Source organism: Delphinapterus leucas, chromosome 20 (genome assembly GCF_059928025.1).
Source record: "Delphinapterus leucas isolate spDelLeu-1000000601 "Yukka" chromosome 20, BTC_Dleu_Yukka2, whole genome shotgun sequence".
NCBI classification, from domain to species: domain Eukaryota; kingdom Metazoa; phylum Chordata; class Mammalia; order Artiodactyla; family Monodontidae; genus Delphinapterus; species Delphinapterus leucas.
Window position 1 is genome coordinate 46,564,251 of NC_143148.1, and position 17,209 is coordinate 46,581,459.

Below are 17,209 nucleotides of genomic sequence, written 5' to 3' on the forward strand. Positions count from 1 at the left end.
CTTTGTGGACTGACAAGGAAAGGAGCCCAAGATGTAGGAAGTAAATAAGCATGCTGCCCGATAAGTTGTAGAGCATGATCTCAGCTGTGTTTTGAAAATACATAAAATTCTGTAACTATGTATCTGTCATCTAGTCTATCATCTGTCTATCTATCTATCTATCATCTGTAGATCAATTGATCTACTATCATCTATCCATCTTGGTGAATGGATAGAAATGGCCAAATCATTACAACCGCCTGGCCCTGGGAGTGAGAATGGAACATACAGATAGCAAGACTCTCACTTTTTACTCTATATGTTTCTGTACTATTGAAATTTTAATAGATTGTTTTGTAACAAAAAAGTTTTAACAAAAGTTACCAGCTGTAATCCTAACTACCTCTCTGACAGTCCTTTCAAACATCTCACAAAGCACGCGGAAAGAGTTAACACAGAGCCAGTTCAAATTCCTGATTTGGTGGTGGAGGTGGAGGCAGGGCTAGAGGTAAAAAGAAGCAAAAAGTGGGGAGGGGAGGGAAGAGGAGGGCTGGCTGCTCAGTTCTCACCTGAACCAATAGCATGAAAGTTTCAGGCCCAACGCCCATTTGGGGGACTATTTCAGGAGTCAGAGGTTGCATCTGAATTCACTGTAACTTGCCAAAGAACTAAGACGACTTCCTGGTTTGGCTACTTGGAAGCTGCTTCTCCTTTACCCAGAAGGTAAAATCTCAAGCCTCAGCTAATCTGGTGACGGTGATTTGGAGTGCGCACTTTTTTCTTTGTGGTGTATTGACTTCTTTATCCACAGGACAGTAAGATGCTTATGGAATAGGGCTTTATTTTTACTAATGATGATATTAACACTAAATTTCTAACAATGTTGGAATGGTTCTTCCTGGTTCTTCTTTGCACAGGACAAGACACAGTCTGTTGAAGTGTTAGGGAGGAACACTTGCATGGAAAGGAAGGAACACATATGCTTTCATTGTTTAACAGTTCTCATGTCATTTTTCCTTGGTTTCACTGAGAGCATGGTTAAATTTTCATGGGGATTACAGTTGCACACAGCGAATCTCACAGTAGGTAAGTATTTGATGGAACGCTCTCAGCTAATATTGTAGAATGGGCTCTTGCTTATTTTCCTTCTCAGGGAAAAGTCTTAAAACTTCCCACATTCATAACAAAGCTACTTTACATGAGAAAGGAGTTTGGAAAGAGATGTCTGGTGAAATCACCCCAATGTTTTGGTCCAACTGCAGCCCCCCCAGGATGATGTCTGTTCTTAGTGTCACAGCGACCCCTTTTTTTCCCCATAGTCTTTGTTAGTGATGGACCCATACATGATTCAGTTACACGACCATGGCAACCTCCCCTCAGTGCTGGATGTGCATGTCAACATCCCTGGGAGAAGCTCTGTGCCGGGAAAAATGAAAGGCAGGAAGGCCAGATGGTCCGTGAGGCCCTCGGACATGTCCAACAAAACTTTCAATCCCATCCGGGCCATTGTGGACAGCATGAAGGTGAAGCCAAATCCAAACAAGACCATGATTGCTCTGTCAATTGGTGAGTTGGAGACACTTGACCGAGAGGCAGGCATTGTTCCTCCCACCCCCATCCTCATGGGTTGGTTGGAGAGGATGGAAGTGGAGGGTGGGTCTGAGCACTGGGCATGGAAGAATAACCTCTTGGCGGTTCTTTTTTTTTTTTCCCATGAAAAGGGGACCCTACTGTGTTTGGAAACCTGCCTACAGATCCTGAAGTTACCCAAGCAATAAAAGATGCCCTTGACTCGGGGAAGTATAACGGCTATGCCCCCTCCACTGGTAAATTCCTCCTGAGACTCTAATCTGGTGGCTTCCAAATCTTTAGTGCTCTTCTAATAGGAATACATTTCTAGCATTCTTCTTTGCTTTCCTGATGCATAATTCCTAAGGAGAAGCTAAGATAAAATGGCTGTTGGATTTGGGGAAAGGGGTCTCAGCATGCTTAACCTCAAGCCATCAAGGTCTAACTTCTTTCCTGGCTTCCTCTGGCATTATGGCACCTCCCTGCTCTAGGTTCCCATTACATACTTATTTCTCAAATAACACTCCTATTCTGTCATCGCTAATTCTACACGGAGGCCTTGAGTTTGGCTGCACCTGCTTCTTTACAAAGCCCGCTAGCTCCTAAATTAATTTAATTACTGCCCTGTGTAAATAGCTTCTTGGCCTTATTTCTCCTTCTCTACACATTCAAGGTTTAATTTAATTATGGTCCTAATCACACTCTCAATGTAATTGTGCTTGTTTCAAGGCAAAAACAAAAAACAAAACCCATAAAACCAAGAACAGCAAAGAATGAGCTGACCTACTGGAGGATAGAATGTTTGTTTAGGACAGAAAGAAATTATTCTTAGGTTTAGGTTTAACTCTCTCCATCTATTAAACATTTCTACCCTAAACATTTTGGTAAAATAAATGATTCCTTGACTTTGTTTCAGTGTTGCACATTTCCCCACTGTGTATATGTGCGCATAGAAACATATTCTTTTCTTTCTTTTTTTTTTTTTTTTTGCGGTACGCGGGCTTCTCACTGTTGCGGCCTCTCTGTTGCGGAGCACAGGCTCCGGACGCACAGGCTCAGCGGCCATGGCTCACGGGCCCAGCCGCTCCGCGGCATGTGGGATCTCCCCAGACCGGGGCACGAACCCGTGTCCCCTGCATCGGCAGGCGGACTCTCAACCACTGCGCCACCAGGGAAGCCCTAGAAACATATTCTTAATGCAGAATAAAAATCCAGTTTCATGCTAAAATAGAATTGTAATAACACTTAAAAGAGATCTCAGGGATGTGATTTTTAGGTTGATTATTTACATTTTATGAAGTTTCATAAATAAAAATCAAAACAAAATAAGACCAAAAGTTGTAAAAAAAGTTTATACATAATGGAAAAGAATATGAAAAAGGATGTATATATGTGTAACTTAAATCACTTTGCTGTACAGCAGAAATTAACACAGCATTGTAAATCAACTATACTTCAATAAAAGTTTTTAAAAGTTTATAATGACTTTTATATCCAAAGTATTAGGAAACTGACTTAACCTGAAAACCCAAAACCAAGTCTCCATTTGACAAAATGCAAAGGATATGAACACTTCATGCCAAAGGAAACACAGATAATAATATATATCTAGAAAATACTCTTCTTTATTAGTAATTAAGGAAGTGCTAATTTGTATAACATCAAGAGACCTATCTCTACCTATTAATTTAGCAAACATTAGGAAATACTGCCTCTAGTCTTGGTAACCGAAGACAATCTTTCTGGAGAGCAATTTTGTAAAACATAATAATTTGTATGAAACTGTCTATACTTCAAGCTTGTAAACCAACATTTGGAACTATTGTATGAGAATATAATTTAAAAGAAAAAAATTTTAATTTCAATATAATTTTAAAAATTTATTTTAATTTATATTATTTATTTTTGGCTGTGTTGGGTCTTCCTTGCTGCTCACGGGCTTTCTCCAGTTGCGGAGAGCGGGGGCCACTCCTCACCGCGGTGGCCCCCCTCCCCCCGCTGCAGAGCATGGGCTCCAGGCACAGGGCCTCAGCAGTTGTGGCACATGGGCTCAGCAGCTGTGGCTTGCAAGCCCCAGAGCACAGGCTCAGCAGTTGTGGCGCATGGGCCGGTTGCTCTGTGGCACGTGGGATCCTCGCGGACCAGGGCTTGAACCCATGTCCCCTGCACTGGCAGGCGGACTCTCAACCACTCCGCCACCAGGGAAGTCCATCAATATAAGTTAAAAGGAAAAATACTAATAGGTATACAGTACAATGTGAAAAAGTTAAAATGGACCCAAGGTAATGAATTCACTAATTACAAGTTTTCAAAAAATATAATACCTGGGGCTTCGCTGGTGGCGCAGTGGTTGAGAGTCCGCCTGCCGATGCAGGAGACACGGGTTCGTGCCCCGGTCCGGGAAGATCCCACATGCCGCGGAGCAGCTGGGCCCGTGGGCCATGGCCACTGAGCCTGCGCGTCTGGAGCCTGTGCTCCGCAACGAGAGAGGCCACAACAGTGAGAGGCCCGCGTACCACAAAAAAAAAAAAAAAAAAAAAAAAAAATATATATATATATAAAATACCTGGAAGGGATTTAGGAATAATCTAAATCCTAACTAATCTAATCCTATTTTAGATTATTTAATCTAAATTTTAGATTAAATAATCTAAAATAAAATAAAACATATCACAGTAACCAAGATGCTGCAGAGTATTTTATAGTTTGGGGAACTCTTTTTGTTATTATTTATATATTTGTGCTCATTATAAAATTGTAAGATATAAAGTTAATCTCCTTTATCTATAGTGACAGAGAGCTAAACTAAATTGTATGTGCTCTGAGCTGGGGCAGAAGGTAGCCTCGAAGCCCTGTTGACTTAAGGGCAAAGCTGTCAGTTGTGGAATGAAAACTTCCAGCTTCCTCATTCTGCTCTCTTCTCTCAGGCTACTTATCGAGTCGGGAGGAGGTTGCTTCTTATTACCACTGTCCCGAGGCACCCCTGGAAGCTAAGGTGAGCCCTAGAAAAGGAACCAGCTTGGGAACAGTATTGGGCAAACTCTACCCTTTTCCTTGTTTCTGTTCCATGAGGAATAAGGGTTTCAAGTGGAACAAAAACTAAGGATAATTTCCCTTTGGCAATTCGAGGACTTTTCATACGGGGAGGCCACTAATCAGTGCTTATATTTAATGTCATTATAGCATGATAATAACGTTGCATACAACTCGTATAGTGTCTGTCTCAAGGAGGCTTAAAGGACTCAGAGGTCACCCTATATTTTGCTTCTCTGCAAAAGATCATTGAAAAACAATAATTCATAAACATCAAATAATTGAAATTTTTAATTTTACCAATAGGTCTTTTATGAATCTGTAGCTTCCTTCACTGCCCTTAAGGTCACTTAGATGGAAAGATAGAGCTTCCATGGCATACTGGATTGATGGCAGGGCCAAGTTTAAATGCTACCCTCTGCTCTGTTGTCCACTGGGTGGGGGTCAATATTTCTTAACATTAAGAGGTGCCCTATATCTGTCTTTCAGAAGAGAGTCAGGTTTCAAATCTCTGGTCAAAAGTAAATAAATAACCAGGTGAAAAAGTCCAAGGGCATAATGATCTCTCGTGGAGGTCTGCTGAGTCACAACCAAGCCGTCCTTTTTTAAGTGATTTATTTCTCTTAAGTGGCCAACATTTTCAACAACTTTTAGATATGCACATATGTAAACATATTCACTTCTTTCAATTTTGGCTTTGTACAGTCCCCACTACTTTACATAGAGTTTGTAGAAATAAGGTTTTTTTTGCTTCCCACTCATTCATCTGATAACCTCTTCGCTCCTGTTGCTGTTGGAACCCCTAACAAAATGAAACTTTTCTGTTCTTTACAGGATGTCATTCTAACAAGTGGCTGCAGTCAGGCTATTGAACTTTGTTTAGCTGTGCTGGCCAACCCAGGGCAAAACATCCTAGTTCCCAGACCTGGCTTCTCTCTCTACAGGACTCTGGCTGAATCTATGGGAATCGAGGTCAAACCCTACAATTTATTGGTAAATGACTTTTAAATTTTAGACACAAGAGCTCAATTACTACTTCATAAAAATATATGACCATTATCTTAGCAGAGAAAGATCTGGAAGTGGGTGGTCGAGGCCACAGACACATTTTGTTATTTACATTATATCTTTGAGTGAAGTGAGTAGTCCTACATTTTTCAGAATCATCTTAGTCTCCCCCTTTTTTCCTCCCCAGCCAGAGAAGTTTTGGGAAATTGACCTGAAACAACTGGAATCTCTGATTGATGAAAAGACAGCTTGTCTCGTTGTCAATAATCCATCAAACCCTTGTGGGTCAGTGTTCAGTAGAAGTCATCTCCAGAAAATTTTGGCAGGTGAGTCCAGCAGACTTCACTTGACAGGGGAGAAGATGGGGATGGAATCCTTCAGGTGTTTCATGGAACGAGAAAGGAGTCCTTCACTAAGTTCCAAGCCTAGGATGGAGCTGGGAGGGCTCCACTGGGGTCTCTAGTGAGTGGTGTGCCCCTGGAAAGGTAGGAATTTCCTGAAAGAAGGATAAGAAGAGGAAATACTTGCCTCTTCACCACTCCCATCATGTGGAAGAGAGGGTTTGAAATATCTAGTTAATTAAAGAGCAAATTTAGGCTCTGTACCCTGGAAGAGTATAAGAAGAGTTTATAGTTCTTAAAGAGGAAGATGAAACATACAAACATGAAATGCAAAGTATCATAAGCCCAGGTAAATATTAAATGCTAAGGCAATTCACATTAAAAATGATTTCAGCATGTTTCTCTTATTTTCAGTGGCTGCAAGGCAGTGTGTCCCCATCTTAGCTGATGAGATCTATGGAGACATGGTGAGTTTTGGGTAGGATGCAACACTGCCATATTCTCAATCCCAAATTATCTCATGGCACCTTTAGATGTGGCACCTAGAATAATCAGAAGCAAATCCTAATCATTTCAGTACAGCACTAATCACTAGTATCCCTGCGCTCTAAACAGATATACAGATAACCAGCCCTTAGCCAGTTTTCCAAGATCCAAAAAGCTATAAAAATCTGAAGATTTTTGGAATTCATTTGGTGGCAAAACCTGACTTGGCCTGATATAAAGCTATTTGTAAATCTTTATGTATCTCACTTATGGATCTATATAAGAGTGTAAGGAAAGGGGCGGGACAGTTACTGTGCTTGATATAAAGCTATTTGTAAATCTTTATGTATCTCACTTATGGATCTATATAAGAGTGTAAGGAAAGGGGTGGAACAGTTACTGTGCTTGATATAAAGCTATTTGTAAATCTTTATGTATCTCACTTATGGATCTATATAAGGGTGTAAGGAAAGGGGTGGAACAGTTACTGTGCTTGATATAAAGCTATTTGTAAATCTTTATGTATCTCACTTATGGATCTATATAAGGGTGTAAGGAAAGGGGTGGAACAGTTACTGTGCTTGATATAAAGCTATTTGTACATCTTTATGTATCTCACTTATGGATCTATATAAGAGTGTAAGGAAAGGGGCGGAACAGTTACTGTGCTTGATTAGGAGTGCTGTCCCCGATTGGCCTGCGGCTGTTATATAATATAAGGTACATGTGCTATATAACCTTTCTAAAATCCAAACAGTTCTACATTTTGCAACACACTTGAGCCCAGGAATTTCACATAAGGGATTATGGACCCATACATTATTGTGAAATCTGTAACTCCAACAGTCATTCATTCCCTAGAGCCAAGGGTTGTACCTATTACTGGGCTGGGGTCAGTTTCCTCATTTTAGGCTTCCTTTAATCTAGACTAGATACTGGGTTAAATGTATTTGGGTGTCCCCTCTGAAGCCTCTTGAGATCCCAATCACGCTTCAGGGTAGGAATGAGCCCGTAAATCTGAGACCCTGTCCCTAGTGATATAAGGAAAATTTTGCAAGGCATGGGATTCGGAGGAAAGTAAACCAGAAGACAACTGTAACAAGCACCTCTTCTCCTCAGGTGTTTTCAGATTCCAAATTTGAACCTTTAGCCACCCTCAGTAGCAACGTCCCCATTCTGTCCTGTGGAGGGCTGGCCAAGCGCTGGCTGGTTCCTGGCTGGAGGATGGGCTGGATCCTCATCCATGACCGAAGAGATATTTTTGGCAATGAGGTGAGAGCAATGTGGTGAAATAGTATGTCTAATTTAGGGGTGATTATATTTATATATATTTTTCTAAATATTTATTTATTTACTTTGCATGCACAGTGGTAAGGAGGTAAGGAGTTTTTTTCTTTCTTTTTGGCCCTGTAGTTCCGTGTGCCTGGAAAGACACTGGATACAGACAGTACTAGTTATTCCTCTCCAAAACTCAGTTTTTCTGTCTTGGTGAGGAAGTTCCATCCACCTCCAATTTTAGTACCACAAAAAAGGAAACAATAGCGGTAATGATACCTAATATTGTTTGTGGGATTACAATGTGCCAGTGCTTTATGTACTTTATTTCAATTTAATTATCCTAACAACCCTGTGAGGCCAGTATTAGTATTACCTCCATTTCACAGGTAAGAAATATGAGACACAGAGAGGTTGTATAATTTGCCCAGAGTCACACAGCCAGTGCACGGCAGAGCTGGGCTACAAACCTAGGTGGTCTGATCTAAGAATGACACGAGGTACCATCACTTCTCCAGAGATTAAAAACTTGATAGAGGACTTCCCTGGTGGTGCAGTGGTTGAGAGTCCACCTGCCGATGCAGGGGACACGGGTTCGTGCCCCGGTCCGGGAAGATCCCACATGCCGCGGAGTGGCTGGGCCCTTGAGCCATGGCCGCTGAGCCTGCGCGTCCAGAGCCCATGCTCCGCAACAGGAGAGGCCACAACAGTGAGAGCCCTGCATACGGCAAAAAAAAAAAAAAAAAACTTGATAGAATTGGCAGAACAAGGATCTCCACAGTGGGGATGCCTAAGAAAAGCTAAATAATGTGTTTGCCGGGGGGCTTTTAGATCCGAGATGGGCTGGTGAAGCTGAGTCAGCGGATCCTGGGACCCTGCACCCTTGTCCAGGGAGCTCTGAAAAGCATCCTGCATCGCACCCCTCAAGAGTTCTACCACAACACTCTAAGCTTCCTCAAGGTAAGGGCAGCCCATGACTTTCCACTCTGGGAGTCAAGGAATGCCACCAGTGGAATTTGAAATAATGGGTCCTCATTTCTGGAGCAATGCTCCATTATGGGGCTTCCAAACCAGGAGGTGGCATCAGTGTAAATATCTACCCACACATTTCTCTAACTTCTGGCAGTCCACCCTGCTCCTGGCCAAAAGCTTCAAGTGGCAGAGTTTTTATCTTGTTACCCCTTATGCCAGGAGAGCAAACTTAGGTTCCCTGCCTTTGATGTGGGCTCTCCTTTTAATGACTTGGTTTTTCTTTTGCTTAACTTCTCATCCTTGATGTCTCTGTCTCCTCTCGTAGTCCAATGCAGATCTCTGCTATGGGGCATTGGCTGCCATCCCTGGACTCCGGCCCATCCGCCCTTCTGGGGCCATGTACCTCATGGTGAGTATGTGGGTGGCAGGCAGTTGGTGGTAGGCGGGGGAAGCCAGTCTGCAGGGCTCACGAAGACAACCACATGGGCTCCTGAGCCAGTCAGTTTAGGAACTGCCTTGTTCTGAATTGTCCCAACAATGTGGTTTAACCTCAGTGCTAAAAAAAAGAAAAAGGAAGAAAAAAATTCTTAAAATGACTTAATTCTTCATACAGAGACTCATTTTATATGTAGATACAGGGATGACATAAGACACAGATAAGAGGCTTTCCACACTACTGTAATTCTCACCTAGGAGAGATCTGGTTCCCTAGGAATATTTGGGGATATATAGGAATTTTGTCTGTTTTCAGAAAGACTGTGTGGGGTGCTATTGGCATTTTGTGGGCCAGGGATGCTAAATATTTTTCAATGGGCAGGGTAGTTCCATGCAATCAAGAATAGCCTGGCCCATAATGATAATAGTGCCTTTTTAAAAATAATTAATTAATTAATCTATTTTTGGCTGCGTTGGGTCTTCGTTGCTGCGTGCGGGCTTTTTCTCCAGTTGCGGCGGGCGGGGCTACTCTTCTTTGTGGTCGCAGGCTTCTCATTGCGGTGGCTTCTCTTGTTGCGGAGCACGGGCTCTAGGCGTGTGGGCTTCAGTAGTTGTGGCATGGGGGCTCAGTAGTTGTGGCTCGTGGGCTCTAGAGCACAGACTCAGTAGTTGTGGCACACGGGCTTAGTTGCTCCGCGGCATGTAGGATCTTCCCGGACCAGGGCTCGAACTCATGTCCCCTGCTTTGGCAGGTTGATTCTTAACCGCTGGGCCACCAGGGAAGTCCCAGTAGTGCCTTTTTTGAGAAACACTGGCATCCTATCTCCAGCTTTCATTTATCAGCATCCAAGAAGGAACCCTTCAGTAAACTAAAACATTTAATATAAATATATCCTCTCTTCCCTATGAAAAATTCTGTGAGTTCATAAGAGCAAGAACTTTTAGTTATCAGTAGTGGAGTTCCAAGATGTTTTTTAGAGTAGTCCCTATCTTAATTTGTGGCATAGGGAGTTGGCCTGTTTTCCCTCCTGATAAATTTGCATCTCCCTGTTATTGGTATAGGTTGGAATTGAGATGGAACATTTCCCAGAATTTGAGAATGATGTGGAATTCACTGAGCAGTTAGTTGCTGAGCAATCCGTCCACTGCCTCCCAGCAACAGTGAGTGCTTACGTCTCTCAGGACACTCTCAACGGTTTCTAGAGCCTCAGGAACTCTCCCTGAGCTGGTCTTTAGCCTGACTTTCTCTCCCCCAACAAAGCATACTGTCGGCCTTCATATACTCAGGTTCCTCATCCACGGATTCAACCAACTGTGGATGGAAAAATATGAGGGGAAAAAAATCCCAGAAAGTTCCCAAACTTGAATTTGCTGCAGACTGGCAACTATTTACCTAGCATTTACATTGTATTAGGTATTCAAAGTAACCTAGAGATGATTTAAAGTACACAGGAAGAGGTATGTAGGCTATGCAAATACTATGCCATTTTATATATGGGACTTGAGCATCCTCGGATTTTGGCACTCTCGAAGGTTCTGGAACCAACCCTCCATGGATACTGAGGGACTACTGTATTCTCTTTCGAAAAGATTCAAACTGATGGGTCTCATGACCTCTATTTAAAATTTGTTTCCCCCCCATCCAGGAAGAAAAATTGTGGTTGAACATTCTAGGTGAGAGGAAATCAAGCTCGTCCCACAAATTCCTTTTAAGATAAATTAACTCAGTTACTGGCTTAGCAGTCCAGTGGTGGGAACTGAGTGAAATGACAGCCTTGGGTAAATGGCATCACTGCTTTTTGCTGATTAGGGCCCTGGCCATATTAGGGTGGTCCAGTCCCTGATTCAATTGCTCTGAGAATAACAGGCTTTTGTTTTTGCAGTGCTTCGAGTACCCAAATTTCTTCCGAGTAGTAATCACAATCCCCGAAGTGATGTTGCTGGAGGCCTGTAGCCGGATCCAGGAGTTCTGTGACCAGCACTACCATTGTGCTGAAGGGAGCCCGGAGGAATGCGACAAATAGGACGCAGTCCATTCTCCTGAGTGTGTGTCCCATCGGGCTGGGGAGAGTGGGACTGAGCCCTGCTGCTCCTCAGGTGCCCCTGCTGGGAGAGGGGCCTCACAAATACCACGACAAGGGCTCAGAATTGCTCCAGCTTTCCCCCAGCTGTATCCACACACACACTCTGAACCCCAGATTTCATCGCATTCCGCTCTGCTGGAGTGACTCACTAATTCATTAATCCACCCCTATGACTTCCATCAATCCATCCTCCCATATGACTTCCTCCTTTTAGCTTGAGAGTACCAGGTGAACAAAGTTACCGAGGAAACGGTAGAGACAGGAAAATTAAGAACTCAGGATTAGAGAATCAAAAGATTGAGGCAAGTTGTGCCCCCAACCATTTCCTCTTACTCTAAGTAAGAACACATTCTCTTCAGTCAGGTCTGAAGCCCAACTCTGTTACTGGCTCACTTCAGGTATACATCACGGTATGCAATAATGCTATAATGAAAGAAGTTGGGGACACATGTATTTGGTTAATTCTAAACACATTAGGAAAGCTTGCCAATTTGAAGGATCACTTACAGAAACTTTTCGTTGATTTTTTTTTTGTAGAGAATTATTTTGTGATACAAAGAAATTTAATTGATAGAGATTCTAAACGTAGATATATGTGTATCAGGCTTTCTTAAAATGACGGCACATCTGTACTAAAAAAAGGAGGAATCAGAGGACCTTCCAGGAACGCTGCTGTGTAAGGGCCAGAATTTTCTTCATTCGTCATTGTTATAGAATCATTATTACTTTTGCTGTAACATTGATATTGATTTATTGATATATATGTTATATTATCTTTTCATATGTTTTCTAAGAAACATTTATATTGAAAGGATCTTTTATTTTGCCAAGGGCATAAATTATTGTTTTCCTTTTTCTTTTTTTTTTTAATAAATTTTACTAAGTATTCTCTTCTGTGATGTCATTTTTCTCCTCTGTGGGGAATTTCTATCCCCAGGTGCTACTTATTGCTCAGTCTGATTGATTTATTACCCACTAGGTTTCATTTATTTCTTTGTAGATGTACTGACATTTGGAGTCACTTAAGAAACACTATTCCTAAAATATTTTATTTGGGAGCTCAACTTCTTGCTTGTACTTACAAACACGACAAACTAAGAAGCAACATTATAAACACCTGGCCTCTGACTTCACACTTTCAACTTTTGGGATCCCCACTCTCCAAATTCCTACACTTCTCTAGATCTACTAACCACTCACTGGGTAACAAGTTGAACTGGTTCAGCTAACCAAGAGAATGAGGTGTGTCCGGTGTGCTCATCTTTCAGTATGAGCTTTTTGTCTGCAAATCCTCTTAAGCACAGTTGCCTAATTTTTTCCTAACCATTTCCCTTGGAGGAGGGAGCCTGAAGTTATTTTGCAAGGTTAGGGGCAGGAATATACCATAATCAATCTGGGAATTCTTCACTAAGGGATGTTTTCCTTATCTAGAATAGGAACTTCAAGTCTCAACTCTGCCAACCACGCCCAATTAATTTCCTTTACAAAAATAAACATCAAACATCCCCTTCCCATCTATGTCGGACTTCGTTGAACTAAAATTTACCCTTTTTTTTCAGCAAAACCAAGAGGAATATACAATGATTGAGATGAAAAACATTTGTTTCCTGTATGCCACTCCTGCCGATTTTTCGAAAATTCCTGGCTCCTCTTTTCCTGTACCTCTGGCCCCAACTCCCAAGGATATCTGTCCAGAGATAAACAGGAAGACTTAGTGGTTTACACAAAACGTTTTATCGTCACACGTATGTATAATTCTATCCAGCATTACTGAATCTAGACAGACTTCTTAAATTTCCAAATTTCCTTGATATCTACCATTTTGGTAAGGGAGTCAAATGAAAATTCAAAGATTTAAAAAACAAAACGGGGACTTCCCTGGTGGCGCAGTGGTTAAGAATCCACCTGCCAATTCAGGGGACATGGGTTCCAGCCCTGGTCCGGGAAGATCCCTCATGCCGCACAGCAACTAAGCCCATGCACCACAACTACTGAGCCTGTGATCTAGGGGCCGTGCCCTAGAGCCCACGAGCCACAACTACTGAAGTCTGCCCGCCTAGAGCCCGTGCTCCACAACAAGAGAAGCCACCGCATGAGAAGCACGTGCACCACAGTGAAGAGTAGCCCCTGCTCACCACAACTGGAGAAAGCCCCTGTGCAGCAACAAAGACCCAATGCAGCCAAAAATATATAAATAAATAATTTTTTAAAATAAAATAAAATAAAATAAACAAAAATACATGCACATTGGACATATTTCAAACGATGCAAAAAAATAAAAAAAAACACTCATGCCAGTCCTTTATCACCTTTTCTTCTCCCCTGAGGTAATCACAGTAGCAGTTGCTGATCCATTCTTTGAGATTATTCTGTGTACACATAAATGCTTTTGCGTGTGAATTTTTCCTTTTTTTTTTTTTTTCCTTTCTTCGAAGTAACTATTACTCAACTTTTTAATTCAGCTTCTGTGGAAGTCTAAGGAGGGATGACATTTCTGTCCATCATGTCCTGGGTGATTCTGAATAAAAAAGGGACCCCCTGGTCGGGGCTGCTTCCAAACAAGATTAAAATTCCCAAGAGACAATTCCCAGCTGCTTCGCGGATGGCGGCAGCAGGATAGTGGCTTCCGAGCGTCCCAGGATAAAACAAAGGATGCTTTAAAATGTCGGAGACAAGGGCTCGCAGCTGTGAATTCACCTTTCTGTCTAACCTACGGGATAACCGGCGAGTTACCACTGACCCGGTACCACACACCGTCCCACTCTAGTCCCTGGCAGTCACCAACGACCCAACCCTGCTCTGGGTGACCGTGTTGGAAGAGGAGGGGGTCGGGGGATGGAGCGGTGGGGGAGTTGGGGTGGGGTAGAGCGGGGGAAAGAACCCACGGCTGCGCAGGCACAAATGCTAATGAGGGCAGCGCACTACTCAGGGCGCATGCGCAGTCACGGGACTACGAGACGCCGCAGACCGTGAGGCGCCGGCGAGGTTGCGCATCTCTAGTGGGAGAGACTACCTTTTCTCCGGATGTTCGGTTTTGTTTCCTCCTTCAGCCTATTTCTCGGACCCGCGCCTTTTTGAGAGATTCCCTTCCTCCTTTGCCCCCTTTTCGGGCCACATCAGGCGGGAGGCTTCCAGAAAGTCGACAAGTCATCTTTAGGTATTGTAAACATCTGTTAACCTTTTCCTAGCTGTGGGCGGGTGCCAGTAAGTCCCATAAGTTGTGAAACAGAAGCAGAAGTTCCCAGGAGCTGTTGTCAGTTTTCAAAAGTATCCCTGGAAATTTTCTTAGAAGAATCGTATCCTTCATGGTCCCGAGTGCATGGCATATATGTTTGGATTTCTGCCGAGCCAGAAAGGTGAATCGTCTGCTGTGCTTCACGCACACCACACTTTACTGTGCAGGAGGGCCTGTATTTTAAGTACTCTAAAGGCTGAAATATTGAATCTGTTGGAGAAGTGAATCCCCGGTACATCTTATTCATACTCTTATTTACTTTAAACAGTTTGTGTGTTTACAAACGGGTTTCATAATGGTGTCATAGAAACCAAACATCTGGATGCTCTCTATGGGTCAGATTGTTGCAGAGCACCTTCCAAAGAAACAGTCACTTTCTGACAATCTAATTGAGGTGTGTTATGTAGGAAGCAGGTGATGCTAATTCTGCGAAGAAAACAGTCTGCAAACTAGCAAGTGTGTCTTAATTTTTGTCAGTGTTTCAAGCATAGAAAAGAATTCTTGCCCCTTGAGACATTTACTCATTTGAAAATTGAAATGCAAAGTACATTATGAAATTCAAAGTACGTTATCCCGGGCTTCCCTGGTGGCGCAGTGGTTGAGAGTCCGCCTGCCGATGCAGGGGACACGGGTTCGTGCCCCGGTCCGGGAAGATCCTACATGCCGTGGAGCGGCTGGGCCCGTGAGCCATGGCCGCTGAGCCTGCGCGTCCGTCCGGAGCCTGTGCTCCGCAACGGGAGAGGCCACAACAGTGAAAGGCCTGCGTACCGCAAAAAAAAAAAAAAAAGTACGTTATGCCGTGTTTAAAAAATAAAGCCGCAGGGAGTTCTTGCTTTGTCAGCACATATACTAAAATTGGAACAATACAGAGAAGACGAGCATAGTACCAGCAATCCAAATACAACAGCCCATTAAAAAGATTATGTACCATGACCAAGTGGGATTTTTTGTTTTTTAAATTTATTTATTTTTGTCTGCGTTGGGTCTTCATTGCTGCGTGCGGGCTTCTCATTGGAGTGGTTTCTTTTGTTGTGGTTCACGGGCCCTAAGTGCATAGGCTTCTGTAGTTGTGGCAGGCAGGCTCAGTAGTTGTGGCTCACGGGCTCTAGGGCGCAGGCTCAGTAGCTGTGGCGCACGGGCTTAGTTGCTCCGCGGCATGTGGGATCTTCCCGGACTAGGGCTACAAACCTGTGTCCCTTGCATTGGCAGGCAGATTCTTAACCACTGCGCCACCAGGGAGGCCCCGACCAAGTGGGATTTATTTCTGGAATATGGGAATGGTTCAACAAATGAAAAAAAAGTCAGTGTAATACACCTCAATAACAGAATGAAGGACAAAAACGACCTGGTCATCTCAGTGATGCTAACAAAACATTTGACAAGATTCTACACCTTTTTTTTTGCTGTACGCGGGCCTCTCACTGCTGTGGCCTCTCCCGTTGCGGAGCACAGGCTCCGGACGCGCAGGCTCAGCGGCCATGGCTCACGGGCCCAGCCACTCCGTGGCATGTGGGATCTTCCCGGACCGGGGCACGAACCCGTGTCCCCTGCATCGGCAGGCGGACTCTCAACCATTGCGCCACCAGGGAAGCCCCCTCTACACCTTTTTATGATAAACACACTCAAACTAGAAATAGAAGGAAACTACCACAACAGTAACAGTGGTGGCAAGGATGTGGAGAAATCGTAATGCTCACGCACTGCTGGCAGGAATGTAAGATGGTTCAGCAACTTTGGAAAACAGTTTGGCAGTTTCTCAAAAGGTTAAAAATATAGTTGCCATATGACCCATCCATTCCACTCCTAGAGAAATGAAAACTTATGTCCACATAAAACTTTTACAAGAATGTCCATAGCAGCATTATTCATAATAGCCAGAAAATGGAAACAACCCAAATATCTATCAGCTGATGAATGCATAAATAAGACGTGATATATCCATCCATGGAATATTACTTGAGAGGAAAAAAGAATGTTGTACTGATGCATGCTGCGACATGGATGAACCTTGAAAACATTGTGCTAAGTGAAAGAAGCCAGTGGAAAAGAGCATATTTTGTGTAATTCCATTTATATCAAATGTCCAAACTAGACAAAAAAGAGACTAGTGGTTGCCTAGAGTTGAGTGTGAGGATGTATGTGGTGGGGATGGGTAGGGGGTGGGGGTGGAGATCGACTGCTTACAGATGCAGGGTTTCTTTGGGGGGCAATGAAAATATTCTAAAATTGATTGTGTTGATGGTGGTGCGATTGTGTATATACTAAAAACCATCAAACTATACACTAAATGTGTGAATTGTATGGTATGTGAACTATACCTCCACAACACTGTTTTTCTTTTTTAAAGGTGCAGAGGAGTCAGACTTCAGGAAGACCAACTCAAATATTTGGCATTTAAAGGAATTTCAAGTTTTTAAAAGAAAGGTAAGAAACCTGAGAAATTACCAGTTTCATTCATCTGATCATGTTAGGAAAACAACTTTTTCTCATGTTAACCATATCCACAAAGATTGTGACATCATTTCAGACACTTGCATTCTAAAAGTCAGGGATAGCACCATTTTTTATTAGGGAGTCCACACTTGTAGGAATTACTTACTTTTTAAGTTTTTCCTCAGGACTGAAATTAGATGAGATGACTCCATCATCATTTGTTCATCTTGGGGTACAAAGTGCTTATTTCTCCTGATTCTAGCATTTCATAATGGAAGCAGGGCAAAGCATCGGTGGGGCTTGCACACTGGGAAAAATAAAAAATTTCTAGAAAAACATCTGGGATGTTTCTATAAATA

General features: G+C 42.9%; 1 protein-coding gene and 1 pseudogene across 2 annotated transcripts in view; both read left to right on the forward strand.

Annotated features, from left to right (window-relative positions):
* The first annotated feature begins 1,298 nt into the window (after window positions 1-1,298).
* On the forward strand, window positions 1,299-12,182 carry TAT (tyrosine aminotransferase). The gene is made up of 11 exons (XM_089903303.1): window positions 1,299-1,545; window positions 1,701-1,805; window positions 4,476-4,543; window positions 5,416-5,574; window positions 5,777-5,915; window positions 6,345-6,397; window positions 7,536-7,688; window positions 8,523-8,651; window positions 8,989-9,072; window positions 10,161-10,259; window positions 10,982-12,182. Exons 1-11 carry the CDS (start codon window positions 1,311-1,313, stop codon window positions 11,120-11,122), a joined length of 1,365 nt encoding a protein of 454 aa, XP_089759429.1. The 5' UTR covers window positions 1,299-1,310; the 3' UTR covers window positions 11,123-12,182.
* A 1,429-nt stretch (window positions 12,183-13,611) lies between these two features.
* The window catches only part of LOC149744693 (large ribosomal subunit protein eL31-like), a 70,330-nt pseudogene continuing 66,732 nt past the window's right edge, over window positions 13,612-17,209 (forward strand). The window contains exons 1-2 of the transcript XR_016391020.1: window positions 13,612-14,339; window positions 16,765-16,841. The product of XR_016391020.1 is annotated as a large ribosomal subunit protein eL31-like (transcript). The remainder of the gene's footprint in view (window positions 14,340-16,764; window positions 16,842-17,209) is intronic.

What these genes read in the sequence shown, in the direction of transcription:
- TAT (XM_089903303.1), top strand. Translation starts at nt 1,311, where the DNA reads ATGGACCCATACATGATTCAGTTACACGACCATGGCAACCTCCCCTCA. An exon ending in AGGCACCCCTGGAAGCTAAG is followed by an intron (nt 4,544 to 5,415) that starts GTGAGCCCTAGA and finishes TGTTCTTTACAG; the next exon opens with GATGTCATTCTAACAAGTGG. An exon ending in CTGGGGCCATGTACCTCATG is followed by an intron (nt 9,073 to 10,160) that starts GTGAGTATGTGG and finishes TTATTGGTATAG; the next exon opens with GTTGGAATTGAGATGGAACA.